The 22,325-nt window shown below is 47.5% G+C and overlaps 1 protein-coding gene across 6 annotated transcripts in view; it reads right to left on the minus strand.

The window, feature by feature from the left end:
- The window catches only part of LOC133110234 (E3 ubiquitin-protein ligase RNF123), a 152,854-nt gene that overhangs the window by 129,748 nt on the left and 781 nt on the right, over nt 1-22,325 (minus strand). For 3 of the 6 annotated variants that reach the window (XM_061220186.1, XM_061220181.1, XM_061220183.1), the window contains exons 2-20: nt 21,065-21,182; nt 18,643-18,730; nt 14,911-14,990; nt 11,324-11,421; nt 10,436-10,490; nt 10,167-10,252; nt 9,671-9,757; nt 8,889-8,956; nt 8,627-8,752; nt 7,918-8,032; nt 7,205-7,309; nt 6,636-6,761; nt 6,454-6,546; nt 5,572-5,645; nt 4,532-4,649; nt 4,029-4,128; nt 3,845-3,906; nt 3,667-3,738; nt 1,213-1,333 (exon numbers count right to left, since the gene is read on the minus strand). In XM_061220186.1, coding sequence (XP_061076170.1) covers nt 1,213-1,333; nt 3,667-3,738; nt 3,845-3,906; nt 4,029-4,128; nt 4,532-4,649; nt 5,572-5,645; nt 6,454-6,546; nt 6,636-6,761; nt 7,205-7,309; nt 7,918-8,032; nt 8,627-8,752; nt 8,889-8,956; nt 9,671-9,757; nt 10,167-10,252; nt 10,436-10,490; nt 11,324-11,421; nt 14,911-14,990; nt 18,643-18,730; nt 21,065-21,146 — 1,756 coding nt within the window. In that variant the 5' untranslated portion in view covers nt 21,147-21,182. Of the gene's footprint in view, nt 1-1,212; nt 1,334-3,666; nt 3,739-3,844; nt 3,907-4,028; nt 4,129-4,531; nt 4,650-5,571; nt 5,646-6,453; nt 6,547-6,635; nt 6,762-7,204; nt 7,310-7,917; nt 8,033-8,623; nt 8,753-8,888; nt 8,957-9,670; nt 9,758-10,166; nt 10,253-10,435; nt 10,491-11,323; nt 11,422-14,910; nt 14,991-18,642; nt 18,731-21,064; nt 21,192-21,936; nt 22,028-22,325 lie in introns of those variants that run through there. The other 3 variants (XM_061220184.1, XM_061220185.1, XM_061220182.1) reach the window with 3 other exon arrangements.

The raw sequence follows: 22,325 nt of genomic DNA on the forward strand, positions 1-22,325 counted from the left end.
AATTAGAAAATAGGAGGAAGTACTAACATCCTGTCCATTGAGTAGTGTGAACAATAACAATAAGACCGGCGTCTCCACCGTTCCTACAGGTCCACTGGCTCTGTCTCATGGCTTTCACCATCAGGCATGAATGGCCTGATCCATTATGGCCTGTGATGACACAATTACATCACCTCACCCAGCTGAACAGATGCTGTGGCTTTAAAGACGTCTGGCTTCCGCTTCCATATTGACAAATAGCAAATGGTTGGCATTTACATAGCGCCTTTATCCAAAGCGCTGTGCAATTGATGCTTTTTATTCACCCATTCATACACACACTCACACACCAACAGCGATTGGCTGCCATGCAAGGCACCAACCAGCTCGTCAGGAGCAATTGGGGGGTTAGGTGTCTTGCTCAGGGACACTGCAACACACCCAGGGCGGGATTGAACCAGCAACCCTCCGACTGCCCTGAACCAATGTCACCCCAATGTATGGTGCAAATGTACAAATGAAAGAATGTACAAAGCATGAGCCCCTTCAGTTTGGCTGAGGCTTAATGTAACGGCTACTGCTTCTGAAGCACTGCAACGCGGAAGCTGAAGCAGTGAAGCTGAAGCAGTGCAACCAAGCAGTGCAACCAACCTGAAGCAGAACCAACCTGAAGCAGTGCAACCAAGCCTCTAAAGTGAAGCATGAAGAGCAATGACATCACAGATGATGCTAGTTGGCCACTGTCAAACAGGAAGTTGATTGCTTCAAATCTATTGAACAGGAAGCTCACTCTGAGGGTTTCGCTACATTTGAAAGGCGTCACGAGGAGAAGTGTCGTAGGCGTTTTTGTGGGTTCGGGAACATCGGCTCCACTAGGCTCGTGCTGGGACAATTACTGCAATGAATTAAAGTGTGTAATTTGAGTTTTGTGTGGTTAGCACACCAGGTTTTGTGTGGTTAGCACGCCAGGTTTTGTGTGGTTAGCACACCAGGTTTTGTGTGGTTAGCACACCGCAGGTTAGCACACCAGGTTTTGTGTGGTTAGCACGCCAGGTTTTGCGTGGTTAGCACGCCAGGTTTTGTGTGGTTAGCACGCCAGGTTTTGTGTGGTTAGCACGCCAGGTTTTGTGTGGTTAGCACGCCAGGTTTTGTGTGGTTAGCACGCCGCAGGTTAGCACGCCAGGTTTTGTGTGGTTAGCACACCAGGTTTTGTGCGGTTAGCACACCGCTCACCTTCACTGCTGATGCACCCCGCGCTCTTCCTCTTGCCCTCGTCCCAGTACCCGCGCACGGCGGTGATGAGGCGATGCAGGAAACACACCATGTACTCAGGAGGACACAGCACTGTGGGGTTCTGACAGACAGCACACCCAGACTCCATTACACCCACACCACACCCAGACTCCATTACACCCACACAACACCCAGACTCCATTACACTCACACAACACCCAGACTCCATTACAGAGTACTACACTCACACAACACCCAGACTCCATTACACTCACACCACACCCAGACTCCATTACACCCACACCACACCCAGACTCCATTACACCCACACCACACCCAGACTCCATTACACTCACACAACACCCAGACTCCATTACACTCACACAACACCCAGACTCCATTACACTCACACCACACCCAGACTCCATTACAGAGTACTACACTCACACAACACCCAGACTCCATTACACTCACACCACACCCAGACTCCATTACAGAGTACTACACTCACACAACACCCAGACTCCATTACATTCACACAACACCCAGACTCCATTACACTCACACAACACCCAGACTCCATTACACTCACACAACACCCAGACTCCATTACACTCACACCACACCCAGACTCCATTACAGAGTACTACACTCACACAACACCCAGACTCCATTACATTCACACAACACCCAGACTCCATTACACTCACACAACACCCAGACTCCATTACACTCACACAACACCCAGACTCCATTACAGAGTACTACACTCACACAACACCCAGACTCCATTACACTCACACCACACCCAGACTCCATTACACCCACACCACACCCAGACTCCATTACACCCACACCACACCCAGACTCCATTACACTCACACAACACCCAGACTCCATTACACTCACACAACACCCAGACTCCATTACACTCACACCACACCCAGACTCCATTACAGAGTACTACACTCACACAACACCCAGACTCCATTACACTCACACCACACCCAGACTCCATTACAGAGTACTACACTCACACAACACCCAGACTCCATTACATTCACACAACACCCAGACTCCATTACACTCACACAACACCCAGACTCCATTACACTCACACAACACCCAGACTCCATTACACCCACACCACACCCAGACTCCATTACACTCACACAACACCCAGACTCCATTACACTCACACAACACCCAGACTCCATTACACCCACACAACACCCAGACTCCATTACACTCACACAACACCCAGACTCCATTACAGAGTACTACACTCACACAACACCCAGACTCCATTACACTCACACCACACCCAGACTCCATTACACCCACACCACACCCAGACTCCATTACACCCACACCACACCCAGACTCCATTACACTCACACAACACCCAGACTCCATTACACTCACACAACACCCAGACTCCATTACACTCACACCACACCCAGACTCCATTACAGAGTACTACACTCACACAACACCCAGACTCCATTACACTCACACCACACCCAGACTCCATTACAGAGTACTACACTCACACAACACCCAGACTCCATTACATTCACACAACACCCAGACTCCATTACACTCACACAACACCCAGACTCCATTACACTCACACAACACCCAGACTCCATTACACTCACACAACACCCAGACTCCATTACACTCACACCACACCCAGACTCCATTACAGAGTACTACACTCACACAACACCCAGACACCATTACACTCACACAACACCCAGACTCCATTACACTCACACAACACCCAGACTCCATTACACTCACACCACACCCAGACTCCATTACACTCACACAACACCCAGACTCCATTACACTCACACCACACCCAGACTCCATTACAGAGTACTACACTCACACAACACCCAGACACCATTACACTCACACAACACCCAGACTCCATTACACTCACACAACACCCAGACTCCATTACACTCACACCACACCCAGACTCCATTACACTCACACAACACCCAGACTCCATTACACTCACACAACACCCAGACTCCATTACACTCACACCACACCCAGACTCCATTACAGAGTACTACACTCACACAACACCCAGACACCATTACACTCACACAACACCCAGACTCCATTACACTCACACAACACCCAGACTCCATTACACTCACACCACACCCAGACTCCATTACACTCACACAACACCCAGACACCATTACACTCACACAACACCCAGACTCTATTACAGAGTACTACACTCACACAACACCCAGACTCCATTACACTCACACAACACCCAGACTCTATTACAATGCAATACGCTGATCAAATAATGGAGCCTAGAAGCAATGCTGACATCACAGGAAGTTGAACAGTTATTGAATCACGGTTCATATTCACGGGTGCCTAAGAGACGGTCTGAGCAAACAGGCCGAGCCTGGGCCTTACCCCTCGGTTACTTGCGTTCTCCTGGAGGAACTTGCGGAACTTATTCAGGAATATATACCGCGAGGCCTCCCCCTAAAGAGAAAAGCACAAAGATCTCCTGAATACTATTTCCATTTAAGTTTGACTGAGAAATGAATTTAAATGTAAATAAATGACATATAAACAGTGTGCCGCTTACCGTCCCTTTGTCCTTGTTGTTGAGCATCAGCCTGAGGATTTGAACCTGCAGCTCCTCCACCACTGCACAAAGCAGATGAGACACAGCCGATTAAGCGCCCCGGGGGGACGGGTCCCGGGCTGAGAGAGAGAGGGGTGGGGGGTGGGGGTGAGGGGGTAGACGGGATTGGGACTTTGGGACTCACCTTCGATCCTCTTCTTCAGCCTCTGGCAGCCTCGCTCGTACGCGCGCCTCCTGAGCCTCTCCTCCGCACTCTCTTCCCTGGGCTCCCGCTCGTCCCTCCCCTGTGGAGGAGCAGCGGCACGCTGGGGACACGGCTACAGTATGTCTCTGTCTCTGCCTCTGCCTCTGTCTCTGTCTCTGTCTCTGTCTCTGTCTCTGTCTCTGTCTCTGTGACTGTGACTATGTCACATGTCTATGGTTGCTCGATGGTGCTATGTGGTGACAGCCAATGACACTCTTAATGGCATTTAAATCTCATTAAATTCATTAAAATCTCTTCACTCTAAATGATGTCAAATAAGCAGACCAAATAGACATTTGTATTTGCTTGAACATAGCTGGAGTTGACTGAATCCACACTCACACACTGACTCACACTCTCACACACACTCTCACACACACACTCACACACACACTCACACACACACACACACACACGCACACACACTGTACAGTACCCCGTACCTCCTTGTCGAAGCGGGTTGGCCACCAGGTGGTTGGGATCAGCTCCTCTAGCCCCGCCTCCTTCACCCGCAGGGGGGTCTTGATGTAGAAGAACACCACCGAGCGCAACACATCGAACGTGACCGTGCTAAGGACCGCACACGCTCAGAGCAGAGTAGCACAACACACACACACGCACACACACAAACACACACGCACACAGATACAGATTCAGAACGGACAATATTACAGTACTCAGTACTAACAGACTCCAAACAGTAATCTGGGTGGGGATCTGACCCAGACTGTGCTGTCTGCAGCGACAGGGTCTTTAATATCCTCTCCAGACTGAAGAACAGACACGTCTCCTCTGCTTTACACTTGTGCTTTACACTCCTTCATTCTCCCTCTGCGTCCCCTCCACGTCCCTCCTGTAATCACACATTCTCGGCTCAATCCCGTTTCCATTCATTCATACGCAAAAGTGAGTCATCTCAAACAAACACACAACCCTGCTCCTCCAGGCCCTGAAACCCTGCTGATAACAGCCTGTTCTCCACACAACCCTGCTCCTCCAGTCTCTCAAACACTGCTGATAACAGCCTGTTCTCCACACAAGTCTGCTCCTCCACTCCCTCAAACCCTGCTGATAGCAGCCTGTTCTCCACACAACCCTGCTCCTCCAGGCCCTCAAACCCTGCTGATAACAGCCTGTTCTCCACACAAGTCTGCTCCTCCACTCCCTCAAACCCTGCTGATAACAGCCTGTTCTCCACACAAGCCTGCTCTCCATACAAGGAGGGAACTTCTAGGGCTTGTATTTCATATCCAGATTATTCAGGGAATGCTGGCTTTCATACCCTCAATGTCTCAGGAGGGCCTACGAGTATTTGCTTTATCAGTGAACATTCTTTCTTGTCAAGGACTCATGATGCTTGCGAGTTTAAGTTATCTGCCTCCGGACATTCAGACATTTCTGGCCTGAGAAAACCCATTTCCTGTTTAATCTGGAGCAATCGTATCTGCGCCCCGTGTCTGTTCTGTGTGACAGAAAAGGATATAAGACGTTGCTGAGGAGGTACTTCCTGGACTTCTCGTGCCGAAGGATGGCGGTGGTCAGGCGCAAGTAGTGGATCTGCGAGTAAAAAACGTGACATATCAGGCCGGGGGGAAAGAGGACAGGCGTTTAGAGATGTGCAGTCAATTTACATCTTTAGTAAGCCACAGGATACAGATGCATACCTACTTTTGGTTTTGACTCAATTTTTCAAAAAACAGGAAAAGAAAGGTTTTCCTTTCGATGTAAAGTATTAGTACTTTTCTAATTGCGACAGACGGAGATTGAACAGATGTCTCTATGAGTACTTAAACAAAGTCATTAGCATTGCTTTCACATAAACCCAGAAACGTTATGGCTAGAGCCTCTCTCCCACACATACACATGTATGCATGCCTGCACAGGACTCCCACATACGCGCACACACACACACACACACAGTGCACCTTCCGTCTCTGCTCACAACACTCAACCTCCACCGCCTGACAGAGAGATTCACCACAAAGTGCATTCTCCCACTCAGCACTTCCTACGGCACAAACCTCAAAACCCAGCACTTAAGAGATGCACAGCATTCCGGGGCCTTCATTCATATTTAACCGTCTAGCAGATGGTTTGACTTGACACAGCTAACTTCAATTCACGCAGCTAGACATCTACTGGAGCACTCGACACCTACACCTGAGCACAGACACAAACACGGGCACAGACACAGACACAGGCACAGACACAGACACAGACACAGACACAGACACAGACACGGGCACAGACACGGACACGGGCACGGGCACGGGCACGGGCACGGGCACGGGCACGGACACGGACACGGACACGGACACAGACACAGACACAGACACAGACACAGACACAGACACAGGCCTCGTACCTGAAAGCCCAGGTCCGGGATGATGGGGGAGAACCTGTAGGCCCTCAGCAGGGACATCATCAGCTGCTTCAGGCACTCGTTCACCTCGTAGTCCTGAGGGGGAGAGAGACACAGGCGTGAGGAGGACGCTTGAGAGGAGCAGCTCTCACCCGAACGGGGATGTTCCTGCCCCCCCTCCTCACCTCCATGAGCAGCCAGAAGAGGTCCAGGAGCTGCTGAATGAGGGGGTGCTCATCCACCGAGCCGCCCCCCTCCAGGATGCCCAGCAGGAAGTTCATCAGGACGTCCTCCACCAGGTACACCTTGCACTGCACGCGAGGAGAGGCCCACGATTACACACCAGCAGGACCCGCATTCACCTGCACTGTCAGGACCTTAAGCCTTCTCCTGATTACCAACACTGGCAGGACCTTAAGCCTTCTTCTGATTACCAACACTGTCAGAACCTTAAGCCTTCTCCTGATTACCAACACTGTCAGAACCTTAAGCCTTCTCCTGATTACCAACACTGTCAGGACCTTACAGTCTTCTGAAAATTACCAACACTGTCTGGACCTTAGAATCTTCTGATGATTATTACCAACACTTCATTTACTTACCAACACAATTAGGACCCTAACTCTACTGCAAGTTGAAACAAATCTTTAAATAGAACCACTTGAATCATTTAAATACACTATCTACTAATGAAAATATGGCATTAGATCCTTAAAGATGTAACTTTCAGGTAAGATAAGCGGCTGAGGCTGACCATGAGGGGGGCGAAGTGGTTGAAGATGTGGGCCAGAGTGACCAGGACTGTGGGCTCGCCATGCAGCTGCCAGCTGGAGCTGTCCTTCTGCACCAGCTTCCCCTCCTGCAGGAACACACAGGAGAGTCCCCACGGAGAAAACACACACACACACACACACACACACACACTCACACTCACACCATACACAGCACGCACACACACACACACACACACTCACCGCACAGACTGACAATAACACACACTCACCGCACAGAGACTGACAATAACACACAACACACACACAAACACACACTCACCGCACAGAGACTGACAATAACACACAACACACACACACACACACACACACACACAGACAGACAATAACACACACACCACACACCACACACAGACTGACAATAACACACATACCACACACAGACAGACAATAACACATCAACACACAAGCCTACATACACACACCACACACAGACTGACAATAACACACACACGGACAGCAACACACAAGCATGCATACACACACACACCACAGACTGACAATAACACACAGACACACACACAAGCATGCACACACACCGCACAGACTGACAACACACACACACTGAAACACAAAACCATTCACACTCACACATACTCACACAATAATGCAGACCTACAAAAACACACACAAACACACACACACTTGTATTCCTTCCTCAGCAGTCAGACCGTACCTGTGTGTCTATCGTGGTGGACAGCACATTCTTAATGTACCCCAGCAGCCTGTGGGCCTTGGCGAGGTCAGCGGTGGGGGGGCTCTGCAGGGGCGTGTAGCCCTCCACAGGGTACGTGCAGAAATGTTAAGGAGCTGCACATTGAACACACACACGGGCAACATTTGTGGGGCGACATTGGCTCAGGCATCTGGCAGTCGGAGGGTTGCCGGTTGATCCCGCCCTGGGTGTGTCGAAGTGTCCCCAAGACACCTATGCTCCTGACGAGCTGGTCGGTGCCTTACATGGCAACCCACAAACAAAAACAAAACCTAATTGCTAGTGGTTTTCAACTCTATTAAGTATAGTTTAAAAAATCTACAAAATATTTTGAAAGATTTTACAGTTTCAAAACTTAGCAGCAAGTGGTACATTAGACTACATATGTAGTTTATAGCTTACAGACCTAGCCATCAGTGGCACATTAGACTACGTATGTAGTTTATAGCTTACAGACCTAGTCACAAGTGGTATACAACAGTCTTCAGTTTGGCCAGGGCTCCCAATGGGACTTGCTTGGATAAATAGACACACAGTTAAGACAAAATAGCTTACAACACATAGTAGTAAGTAGTATAGTTAACAGTTGGTTAACAACCTATTAGCAGGTGGTAGAGGGAACAGCCCCCGCACTCCCCCCCCCCCCCCGTCTGTAACCTGGAAAGGATATCGTAGCGGGCGACTCCCGAAGTTGAAGGCCACAGATTCTTTGAAGGACAAGCTGATGGCCGGGAAGTAGGCGATCCCGGGGCCCATCTTAATGTTGCTGAAGGCCGTTCCCAGAGCCTGGCCATTTCTAGCGGCCCGGCAGAGAGACGGAGCAGAGAGGGGAAAAGAAAGTGTCATGTCACCGCAGCAAAACAAAAGATGTGAACGGGTGTTATCAGAAGTCCAGCTCCACAGAGAGGGGGTTTTTATTCTTTACAACTCACAGGCAAAAAGTGATGGTCCCTTCGTCCAGGTCTATCAGGCAGCTCACGATATCCCCGGCTGCCCAGGTCTGGAACACACCAAACGTCGATATCTGTGAGTCATCACTTACCTCCAGTCCAGAGATTACAACACCTCGCAACTTTTGAGATCCGAGAATGGATGAGCCCAGGGGCGTGTTCATTTTGGGTTGCCAGGCACAGCCCAATCTGCGGTCCCCATCAACGCACATTTCTACACCCAGAACACACGCTCACAGTTGAACTCAAAATCAGAAGCAAGAGGCTTATACTATATATTATAATATAGCATATGAACTCATCTATACTTAATTTAGTGCTAAAGTATAGTCCATGAACTGCCCAGCTAGATTATTAAAGTAGAGAATGTTTATTTTTTTGCTTTCTGACAGCACTGGCTATTAAATTGTCCCAGGGGTCTGATACCTCAAGCTCCATGCTGTGCTGCAAGCTTTCACCGAGTTTTCCTCAACGTCAACACCATCTCATTTCTCTCTGGTTTCATTTTGTGCATCATTTCTTGGAATTTCTCTTTGGCAAACTTGCCTGCTATCTTTTTACTCTTTTTTTTGTTTCTCAGCACCACTCAATGTTAAATACTGGATGCTTGTTAGCTAGCTGTGAGCTACTATGTCATGTCAAAACACAGTGTCACTGATGAGAAGCACCATTCGGCAAATGGCTCCCCCTTGTGGAGAAACGTCAGCCGGATAAATGTGGGAGCGTCAGCCGGATAAAGGTGGGAGCGTCTGTTTCCGTGTCACCTTGCCGTAGTTAGTGGTCGTGACGTTCCACTTGCGCACTCTGTTCCCGTCGTAGGCGTACGAGTCCGGCGTGTCGCCCACACCCTCCTGCACAAAGCCAGGAAGGAGGCTCAGAAAACACACACAATATATATACACACACACACACACACACACACACACACAATACACACACACAAACATACACACCCACAAACAATACACACATAAACGCGTACAGAATATACACACACAAACACGCACACACACATAAACGCGCGCACACACACACAATACACACATACACAAACAAACACACACACACACACATATACAATACACACACTCTGCCTCTTGTAGAACTTCTGAAACAACTGGATGATCCCATTTTTACAGGTAGATTAATGTCCCTGCGCCTGTGCGTTCTGCACTCTGACAGGCACACCCCTCAGGCTCTAAGCGCAGGAGCCCAGGGGATGAAGTGGGCCCCGACAGGCCCAGACGGCCCAAACGGTACCTCCTGGTTGAATCTGCAGTTGAGCGTACACCATCCGATCTGCATCAGGCCCTGGGAGGAGATCAGCACCTCGTACACCCACTTTCCTAAGAGGCAAAAAAAAAGAAAAGAAATGAGACTCTACAAAATCACACACAGCGGACGGCACAATTACTCCACTGAAGTGCAGAGGCCATATTTTCTAAAGGAATAAAACATCCTGTTTAAAGATTATGTTTTTTTTTTTTCATTTTTCTGGCACACAGTTGTTACAGGTGTGAAGAATTTACCTTTGAACACACAGGTAGTCGCTCTGATGGAGCTGAAATTGCTGTGCCCGATGACCTTACGTGGAAAAAGACAGACAAAAAGGCAATTACACTTCAAACTCAGCCTACATACAGTGTAGAAGACTGAACCAAAGAGCTCCCGTTTTTTAACTGGCCAATTATTTTTCGCATAATTCAAAGCAGAACTGAACCTGGTGAACTCCACTCTGTTCTGTAAGCCCAAGCCTACACGAGCAGTACTGAACCCAGTGAACTCCACTCTGTACTGTTCTGTTCTGTAAGCCCAAACCTACACGAGCAGTACTGAACCCAGTGAACTCCACTCTGTACTGTTCTGGTCTGTAAGCTCAAACCTACACGAGCAGCACTGAACCCAGTGAACTCCACTCTGTTCTGTAAGCCCAAACCTACACGAGCAGTACTGAACCCAGTGAACTCCACTCTGTTCTGTAAACCCAAATATACATGAGTAGCACTGAACCCAGTGAACTCCACTCAGTTCTGTAAACCCAAATATACATGAGCAGCACTGAACCCAGTGAACTCCACTCTGTTCTGTAAGCCCAAACAGACATGAGCAGCACTGAACCCAGTGAACTCCACTCTGTTCTGTAAGCCCAAACAGACATGAGCAGTACTGAACCCAGTGAACTTCACTCTGTTCTGTAAGCCCAAACAGACACAAGCAGTACTGAACCCAGTGAACTCCACTCTGTTCTGCAGGCTCAAATCTACACGAGCAGCACTGAACCCAGTGAACTCTACTCCGTTCTGCAGGCTCAAATACACATGAGCAGCACCTGGGACAAGGGCATTGAAATTCAGTCAATTCGGGGAAACAAATAAAAGACGGTGCGGGACTGATCTCCCCGATTAGCCTGGACTTACCCCCAGGAGGTCGTCGTCGACGAAAAGGAGTCCCTCAAAGCCACTGGTGTGATCCAAGACCACAGTGGGGGGGCCTAACCGCCCGTCTATCGTCTGATCTGTGGTCAGGAAGGGGGGAGGGGAGGGGGGCATGTACATACATCAATCATCATGGTCCAATAAGGGACAGCGGTAATCGGGTCATACTTTTAACCCTAGCTTGTGTAAAGTCATTTCTCGGATGCAATAAAAACCAGTTCCGAGGCTAAAACAAATAGCTATAAAACGGTCTTTATCCCACAGGAGGTTGATTACATTGTATGCGGCTGGCTCCGCAAAGCTGGTAAATTGAATCACAAGATCCAAAAGGCTCGGTATACAGGAATTAGTCATTCTGAACAAAAACAATAAACCCCCATGGAAAATTAATACACAGAGGTGACACACACACACACTTCTTTCCTAAAACAATTATTTGGCTATCAACCCCCTTGAAAAACAGGGTGTAACAGAGGGCCTGGGGCTCTGCTTGACGGTATGCAGGATGTTAAGTACTAAAGCAATCATATTGGTCACATTCAACCAAACTTCACAGTACTCCAGGCATCGGGGAGAGACATTTCACAGGAAGTACTCTGATTTCAGCCAATCACAGTCCAGTACACGGGCAGGAAGTGAGTTTGGTAACACACTCCTATCCATGCACACTCACTGCAGAACTGCATATGAAATGCTCTATTTATTAGCAGGACTAGTCCATTGAGATGGCTAATCCTGCCAACTAGTTTTTCAGGGGTCCCTGCAAAAGTCATACAAATGTAGAATACTGTATGCACATTCCAAGCAGCACCTAGATCACAAAGGGCAGATTACAGTGCGCATCAACATTTCAACATTTCAGTCTCCACATCAATGTAAATATGGCAGAGTTAGCTAATGAGCTCATTTTCATCTGTAGTCCCTAACCTGCGTGTCTCTGGACTGTGGGAGGAAACCGGAGTACCTGGAGGAAACCCACGCAGACACGGGGAGAACATGCAAACTCCGCACAGACACGGGGAGAACATGCACACTCCACACAGACATGGGGAGAACATGTAAACTCCGCACAGACACGGGGAGAACATGCACACTCCACACTGACACGGGGAGAACAATTTATTAGACTAAGCAGGAGACAATCCTCCCCTGGAGCAATGCAGGGTTAAGGGCCTTGCTCAAGGGCCCAACAGCTGTGCGGATCTTATTGTGGCTACTCCAGGATTAGAACCACCGACCTTGCGTTTCTCAGTCATTTACCTTAACCATTACGCTACAGGCCGCCCTACATGCAAACTCCACACAGACACAGGGAGAACATGTAAACTTCACACAGACACGGGGAGAACATGCACACTCCACACAGACACGGGGAGAACATGCACACTCCACACAGACACGGGGAGAACATGTAAACTCCACACAGACACGGTGGAGAACATGCACACTCCACACAGACACAGGGAGAACATGCACACTCCACACAGACACGGGGAGAACATGTAAACTCCACACAGACACAGGGAGAACATGTAAACTCCACACTGAGAGGCCTGGGTGGGGCTCAGACCCAGGACCTTCCTGCACCATCCAACCAGGCAGCTCTACTCAGAAGTTGTCATCTCTTTCAGTGACAGCCTGGATGGGGACTGAAAGGGCACCGTGGAGCCAGACGCAGGGGCTGATGAGGCGTACAGATACAGGGGGGTTTTGTTGACCTTACGTCCCTCTACTCTGTCTCTACTGAATGCAGGAGCTCGTGTGTACCAGGGTGATAATGTCCCCACATTACAGCTCAGGAGAGTCTATCTATGCTAAATCTCAGGAACAGTATGCCCGAGGTATTGTGAAATAAAGTATTCATACTGTTTTATCCATTGCCAAATTTTAAATAATGATCCAGAGTACGTCCACTAGCATATTTGGTAACAGTTTATTTGAATAAAAGACCTGCTAAGACGCTGTGGGAATCATGACAACACCTGTCATAACCAGACACGAGTGCATTATTACAGTGAAAGACAATTGTCATAGTCACAAGGCATGCAGCAGTTATTTGGATTCAGCCATTTTAGAAATGGTCTGATTTGCTGCATACATGACATCATTGACGACATTATTCATAACTGGTGACATGCTGTCTAGTGTGATTATGACAGGTATTATTTCCTGCTTGTGACAGACAGTGTTATCCAGGCTTTATGATATAATGTACATCAGCAGATTCCCACATACTGTACATCAGCATCCTGTACATCAGCATTCCCACGGTGTGCCGTGCCTCATGTCATGGTGCGTTGATACCACATTTGAGTCTCGTTTGACGTTCTTCAGCATTGAAATGCAGACTTTTTTTTAAAGGTTTACAGGCAGTTGAATTTTAAAGTTTTGATGTAAAACTTTCAACATCCACCTCCCAGGTGCGTAGGCCAGCAGGATTCCCTTCCCAGAATGCCGTTCTGCTGAAGATTTATTTTGCAATAAGTCCCTCCCTGGGAGGGAGTCATCGATCCGAGGCGTCCTCGATATCCACAACGCGGCATTGTGAATGCACACGCGGATGAGCGTTCGCCTGCTGTGTGAGTCGGCGTGGGGGCTCTGAGCACTGCAAAACCACTCAAAACGCACAGCAGTGGTGAAAAAATAACATTACAATAACCGCCGGGTTTGATCGGAGAGAACAATCAGCAGCAGCCAGACTTTCACCCCGTCTGGTGCTTTCTGTTTGTCTGAGTCACACCTATGCCTGTTGAACCTGGGTCAAACGCGCCTTTGTAATTCTGTTACTCTTTAGAGACAGCTATCACGGCTTATCTGAACATTTTCAACAATGCATGTTACTACCCCGAAACACGCAGTCATACAGAAGAAACATTTTGATTCCTTCTCCGAAAACAACCGTCACTCGTTTTGACTATTTTTTTTCCGATCACGCATGTTTCAAATGCACGTTACCTTGTGTAAATAGACAGCTTCGGCTGTAAGGTGTATTTCTTCACTTTGAAGCAGCTACTGTCTCCTATAGGTCTTCAAGTCTTTATGATAAGCTAACACGTTAGGCTAACATGGAAACCGAGCCAGTGAGTGCACAAAAACAAAAATTAAATCGAACATCTCGTCCAAGTCTGATGCTGGTGTATTCCTTAAAAAATAATAATAATAATCAAGTAATCAGCATTAATTTTTTCCGGTTAAGAGTTTTAGGGTTATGGTAATTGAAATGAATATTTCTGTGTGTGCGTGTTTCCATATAAGGTGGTAAGAGGCGACATGGCTCAGGCAGTAAGAGCAGTCGTCTGGCAGTTGGAGGGTTGCCGGCTCGATCCCTGAGCAAGACACCTAACCCCCAAATGCTCCTGACAAGCTGGTCGGGGCCTTGCATGGCAGCCAATCGCCGTCAGCGTGTGAGTGTGTGTATGAATGGGTGAATGGAGAAGCATCAATTGTACAGCGCTTTGGCTAAAGGCGCTATATAAATGCCATTTACCATAATGGACATATAGTGCACAGTAAATGACACAGCAGTTGGCGGTGTATGAGTACAGGTGGGCCGGGCCTCACGCACTGACCTCTAGCGTCCTCTGCAGGCTCCCCCTCACACTGCAGCCTCTCCAGGTGGGCCCCCAGGTCCTGGAAGGTGAGGGTTTTCCTGTAGGGGGGGGTATATAACTCTCAGACATGCAGTTTAAATCCCCTTCCTATTGCATATGATAGACCTTTGCCTGTGAGGCATTCAGAGGTAACCCAAACCACCTTTAGGTGCGAGATGTATGTTTTACATTGTTTGATATTACGCGATGTAAGACACTTTCAACCTTGACAAGTTGGATCCCCCCACCCACAATGCAAGAAATAAAATACGGTGATTATTGATGATTCGTAACACATAAGTAAGAATCCACCTGTAAGTGTGTGTTTACAAATGCCTGCTTGAGTGTGTGTACTGTATTTCCAAGAGACAGTAGCGCTCCATCTCCCAGCCCTGGTCCTACAGTAGAGCTCAGTCTCTCAGCATGAAGGGCTCTGTTAGCAGTGAGGTAGAACCCAGCCCTGGTCCTACAGTAGAGCTCAGTCTCTCAGCATGAAGGGTTCTGTCAGCAGTGAGGAAGAACCCAGCCCTGGTCCTACAGTAGAGCTCAGTCTCTCAGCATGAAGGGTTCTGTTAGCAGTGAGGAAGAACCCAGCCCTGGTCCTACAGTAGAGCTCAGTCTCTCAGCATGAAGGGTTCTGTCAGCAGTGAGGAAGAACCCAGCCCTGGTCGTACAGTAGAGCCCTGTTCCTACAGTAGAGCTCAGTCTCTCAGCATGAAGGGCTCTGTAATCAGTGAAGTAGAACCCAGCCCTGTTCCTACAGTAGAGCTCAGTCTCTCAGCATGAAGGGCTCTGTTAGCAGTGAGGTAGAACCCAGCCCTGGTCCTACAGTAGAGTTCAGTCTCTCAGTAGAGCTCAGTCTCTCAGCACGGAGGCTTCTGTAAGCAGTGAGGGAGAACCCAGCCCTGGACCGACAGTAGAGCCCAGTCTCTCAGTAGAGCTCAGTCTCTCAGCATGAAGGGCTCTGTGAGGTAGAACCCAGCCCTGGTCCTACAGTAGAGCTCAGTCTCTCAGCACGGAGGCTTCTGTAAGCAGTGAGGGAGAACCCAGCCCTGGACCGACAGTAGCGCTCAGTCTCTCAGCATGAAGGGTTCTGTTAGCAGTGAGGGAGAACCCAGCTCTGGTCCGACAGTAGAGCCCAGTCCCTCAGTAGAGCTCAGTCTCTCAGCATGCAGGGCTCTGTGAGGTAGAACCCAGCCCTGTCTAGGCTCCACACACAGATCTGAGACAGCAGTCCTACCCCCTTCTCTATTTCCGACGTCCCTGTCACACTCTATCTATAGAGCGCACAGGGAAACCAGAGCCCGCCATGAGGAAAGGGCGCTATTTCAGTCCCCCAAGGCCTACTCTCACCTTTATAACCCCTTAAACACCAACACCACCACCTTATAACCCCTTAAACGCCAGTTAATGCCACACTTCGCCTGTGACTGTCCACTGCTTCTGTGCAATATCATGGCTCACGCGAGAGAAACAAAATATATCTGGGTTTTAAGTTGAACGTGAGTTGGGGCTTCCCTGCCCAACGACAAACCGGTTTCTCCAGCTGAGGAACGGGATGAGGGGTGAACAAGGGGCGCTTCGTTGGACGTGGAACAACAATGCCAGGTGGAGGTGCACACAAGAGATTTTGCAGCACGTGCAGGGTACAGCACCAGACCTGAATTTTCAGAGTAATTTCACGGGGATACATGAATGCTTTTGTCCTCTCATCCTTGCCATACATAGAGGCGAAATAATGGAACATTTTGAAGAAGAGGGAGAAAAGTAATAGAATGCCCCTTTTCAAAAAGGTGGTCTTTCCCATTAAAGTAATTTCACCTTGTCGCGGTAGACTTTCTTTCAGAACAAGTATACACTTCCCTTACCTGAAACTTGGAAAGCTAAGAAAGATAAATAAAGATAGTTGTAAAAACATCACTTATATTTGGTGTAATTTATATTCAGTTGCTTGTATTCTGTACATCACCACAGTGTGCACTGTGACCTTGTGTGACCTCCTCTCAATCTGGCCACCTTCTGACACCCACTTAACAAACGCACCAGCCACCTATCCGATTGGTGTACAGCATAGCGTAGCGCGTCGCTGTAACATGAACAAAACTCCAGGGGTGTTACAGTTCCTATTTAGACACGTCCGTATTTATATCTTGACCTTACATTCAGGCATCATCTGATCCCGGCCCTGCCCCGGTCCCAGACCTCCAGAGAGTGTGGGCACGACCACCCCAGAGCCCCACTAACCCCCAGCCTGCAGCCTCCATCAGGCCCCTAATAAGCCCCCTTAGGCCCCCTTTCAACTCGTCTTCCAACGCAGAATACATCACATAACATATGGGTCAGATCTGAGCGGATTCAGCTGGAGGCGCGTCAGGGGTTAGCCTGGCTAGGATTCCACCGGTACAGGACACTCGACAGACACGTCAGGTCCCAGAATGAGCCTGTGGGACTCAGGAGAGACTCCGCTGTAGGGCAGCTCGTCCGTCAGGTGCCTCAGCTCAAACGCAGTGTCCGATTAACACACATGCTCATTGGCTCAGGCGGTAAGAGCAGCCGTCTGACAGTCGGAGGGTCGCCGGTTCGATCCCGCCCTGGGTGTGTCGAAGTGTCCCTGAGCAAGACACCGAAATGCTCCTGACGAGCTGGTCGGTGCCTTGCGTGGCAGCCAATCGCCGTCGGAGTGTGAGTGTGTGTATGAACGGGTAAATGAGAAGCATCAATTGTACAGCGCTCTGGATAAACCAAGAGCGCGAACACATAATCATCCATTAGGCACAAATCGATCTTGTGCCAACCACATCGGATTGGACAGGACCTTACGGAGTCCGCACAGAAAGAATGAATGATTGAGGCACTTTGGGGGAGAGTTTTGTAACGGGAGATGTCCGTAGGGAGGGAGAGTGTGGTCACAGGAAAGGAGGGAGAGAGCCCAGCTAACACTCAGTGGTGTGTAGGTATGTGCATGCCCTGGCAGTCAGCAACATAGCACATGGTGTATCTGCCAACATGTGAAATGTTACATTATACTGACAACAGTATCCCTGCTACCAAATGTTCAAACATCACATGACCTGATAAACAGCAGATACTGACAGGCACGGTAGCAGTCTGCACTGGACATGCCCCTGACCCTGCCAGAGCTAACTGTGACTGAGTGTCCAGCAAGACCATGAAATCTGCCCATAGCACTACATCAATAACAGAGTTTAGCCTCAGCCACTCAAACAACTCAGGGCTTTCTCCTCCAATGAGTTTTCTTCTTTTTTTTTCTTCTTTTTTTTCTAGAAAAGCTTGGGAACGGAATGGAATAATAAAAAATAAAAAAATTAATGTTTTAAAAAGGAAAAACAGCCCCTAATATTAGCGGAGTATCATAATAATAGATGAGGTTTGTGATTGGTTCTGTAATTACAAACATTTACATTTAATATTATATTATAGGCAAACAGTATATTGCACTGATATTATGTCATTTAAAATACAACTTACTTGCATGCAACTCTAATTTTATATGTAAAATATAATGAAGACAATCTTAATTGCACATATTAATGGAAATAAGCAATGTTTCTCAACTATGCAACCCTTTTCAAAAACACTGCACCTAGACACAACCAGTATATTTTAAGGCAGCTGATACAGCACAGCTTATAGCTCTAGTTACAACTAGGGCTATAAGCGTAAATCATGTACACAGGAAAGGTGCAGTACCTGAAGGCAGCAGAGGGGGCGCTTTGCTTGTTGGATGGGGGAAAGACATGGTGCAGGTAGTCGCTCAGCAGCTTCTCATGCACAATGCCTGGAGAAACAGAGCCCACTGGTGAGGAGTTACCACCGTTAACATGTTTCACCCCCTCCAGCTCAGCCGAAGTGCGATGAGCGTTCTGGCACAAAATGGCAGCCGTGCATTGGCGGTTGAGTCGTGTTTCACTGTAGAGTGCACTGGCATCTATATACGATATAGGTTCTATACACTATAAAAGTTTCTATATAAACCAATCCAATACCCATCTTGTCTCTACCTCCCAATGAATGGCTGACTGCAAATGCAGTCCAAGTGAAATGCTGCACATGTCATCCACGTATTAGCCGGTCTTATGTTTACTGTGCTATCGCCCCAGCTGTGAGGCCAGTATCCTCATGCGGGGACCGTAATGCGTTCTAATCTAATCTCACATCGATGGCCGGTCCTCACCTTCGGGAAGAACTGCTCTCAGTGTTCATTCTAACACTTCCCAATATACTGATAGCAGCTCCTTCCTTGTCTGCCCCTTTTAAATTATTCAAGCGCATAAGTGTGTTTGGCTGCGTTAATGAGATCATTTACACTTCCGTCTCCGACGGTACATGACTCAGGCCTGCGTTCCAAGCCAACCGCACAGGTGCAGTCTGGGATTTCGGGAGTGGGGCTGCCCCGCTGTCGTATGTCATGCAGGGGGGACCTGACTCCCATCTGGAACTGTCTGTTCCCTCCTCCGCCACTCAAGTGACAAACAGGGGCCTGATGTTTGGAAACTGAGCAGATTAAAATCCATGTCAACACTGTGCCACAACATGTCAACACCACCAGGCAGCGGAGAGAGGATAAACAGCCTGTTTACTTGAGACATTGCACAACCGACAGCTCATATCTGAACAGATTTCTCTCATCTATTTGTTCTATGAGAAAATGAAAGCCTACGTAACTGAATTGATTTGACCTTTATTTAACCAGGAATAGCGCATTGAGATTGAAATTCTTTTTGCAAGGCGGGACCAGACATAAAACACAAAGTTACCCAATAAGACGGTTAACAATCAAGTGACAAACATCAAATAGGGAATGAGACAATAGTATAACAGTAATTATGAGCAGAGCTTAAAAAGCAGGCATAGGCATGTCTCAACGAGACATGATTTACACGTTTAAAATCAGCAATTCCAAATTCAGTAGTGGGAGGAATGACTATCACCTCCAAAGAGCAGAGTAGGTCATTATGTACATTTCTAATTAGCAAACATTAGCAAAATGGGAGACATTAATTTACTCTACAGATGCTTGCACATTTACCATTATTAAAAAGTAAAGACCAGTTTTAAAGTGAGAATAAATAGTGAAATTAACACAATCTAAGGTAGGAAAGGAGTAGAGTGCATTGCCTCTCAAATTATGCTTTTTTTATTTAATCATACCTTCATGGTTGATAAAATCAAAACAATGGGTTTACGTATTCACAGGCAATTAATTAGTAATCATAAGGCAGTGGCTTCGAATCAGGGTCCTGGGGAACCACTGTGGAGATGGCTTTCTGTTTTCCAGGTATTAGAGGACTCCAATGATTTCACCCTTTAGCCTAAAAAAAAAACTCAACACTCAACAATGCAACCTCTTTCTTAAGGAATCATCCCTCATACAGCTCATCACAGAACAATCAAACAGCCAGTTGATCTGACGGATTCAAATATTATGTGGAATATTAATTGTTCATGGCATACATACCCCTTTCTGACACAAGTAAGTCATCATTCCGTGAACATGCGGTGTCTAGTTAAGAACAATTCACGGCTTGTTAACAATCAAAGGTTGTAGTTTTTGTGTCAACGGTAACCATCACACACAGTGGGTCTGCAGGAACAAGTTTGAAACCCCCAACTATAAGGGTCCAATATTGGGAAAGTCAGCTGAATTCCTGGTCCATACACTCCACTTTTTCATATAATTGCACCAGGGGAAGCCCTGGCAGGCCCTTTCTTTAACGTTCCTCTACATCCATCCATAAACTGCTCACTTCTAAGTTTTACAACTCTCTATAACTGTGCTATAAAACCAGTCCAGTTCACGCAAATGGGTGGAACAGACCAATTTCCTTGAACCATTTCAGTTGGGTAACTTAATTGGCTTTAAGTTAAAACTTTTTTTTTTTAGTTGGAATTACTTAGTCCTTTTTAGAGTCAATTAATTATCTAAGATTAGCCTTTCGGTATTACAGCGCGGAGCCCAACTGCATAAGAAACAGAAAGGCTAAATAATCATGTTTGAGCTCAGGAGGAGAAGAAAAAAAAAACGCTACTTTTCAGCGTGAAGGGATTCACCTTGCGCTGTTTGTAGGAGTAGCACGTGACCCCATCGTACCACTCAACCTGAATCACTCACCTGCTACTTTGGGCTTGTCGGTGTCGGGGCCCAGGCGATAGTTCCGGCGGGTCAGGGCGGTGCCTCCCGCCTTTGAGCTCATGCTGCGTCTGCGGGGATGGCACTCCAACCTGAGGTACTACTCGGAACCGAAAAACCCAAAACAGGCGTTTCAATTAACATGGACCACATCACATCTTCAAACAACACAACGAGACAGCAGCACTCCAATAGCGAGTCCTTCAGTTTGCCAAAGGTTTTTGATGGGACTAGAGCAGAGACGGGAGCCTGGGGCAGTGTGGTCTGCCATGGGTATACATACTATTCATCGTTGAGCTAGCTCATACTGCAGATGCATACAACACTGTGATTATCCCTGGTGTAAAATCCAGCTATCGCCAGCTTGAAATACCAGCTACCAGCTATTTTAAAACATAGCTTGAGTCGTTTTTTTTTCTTCCCCAACAGGGATGTCCAGATCTCCCAGTGCAGTGTCAGCACTAGTTACAGAATAATATGCATGTCCATTATTTACTCACATTGACAATACAAGTTATACGCGCACGTCTTGTGAATTAAAACAAGACGCCTGCTTATAAAATGTTCAGCCTTTGCATGACTTTGCATGGGGAAAATGCCCCCTATGAAGATGTACAGTAGTTGAAGAACACTGGACTAGACCATTTTGCTACAACATCGGAGTGACCCTAAAATGACATTAACATACACATTATTGGTACTGTAAATTAATGACTATAAATTCATATCTGATATGTAAACAGCCCAGACTAAAGCTGCCTTTGCCACATATCACGGCATTCAGTGTGGAGGTCAGTAAAACAAAGACTACTACAATGTACAGAGCACCCTCAACATTAACCTGAGACAGCTACCTTGTCAGGTTCTCAAGGGCTCAGGAGAGCGTGATATCACGCTTTTCCACAACTGTTTCCATGCCAATGAATCGCACGCAAAGGCTTAACGCTACTGGTTAAGAAGAACACATTTCCTAAACTTCCGATTGAAGGGACAGCCACACACCCGACACAACTTTTTCCAAATGTGAATAGCTTGGTTTCAACTGCGCTTAATATGGTACGATATTTACAGAATTGTAGATCGCTGTCTACATGCTACCAGCTGCATTGCTTGCTAGCACAGCCTGAGTAAGCTCACAGTACTTCCATTAACATTTACCCAATAACATTATAGCTGGCTACTGTAGCTCGCTATTCGCCGGCTATAATTAGCTACCAAGGCAACATAACTTAATAATACAGCT

This window comes from Conger conger, chromosome 14 (assembly GCF_963514075.1).
Source record: "Conger conger chromosome 14, fConCon1.1, whole genome shotgun sequence".
Lineage (NCBI taxonomy): Eukaryota > Metazoa > Chordata > Actinopteri > Anguilliformes > Congridae > Conger > Conger conger.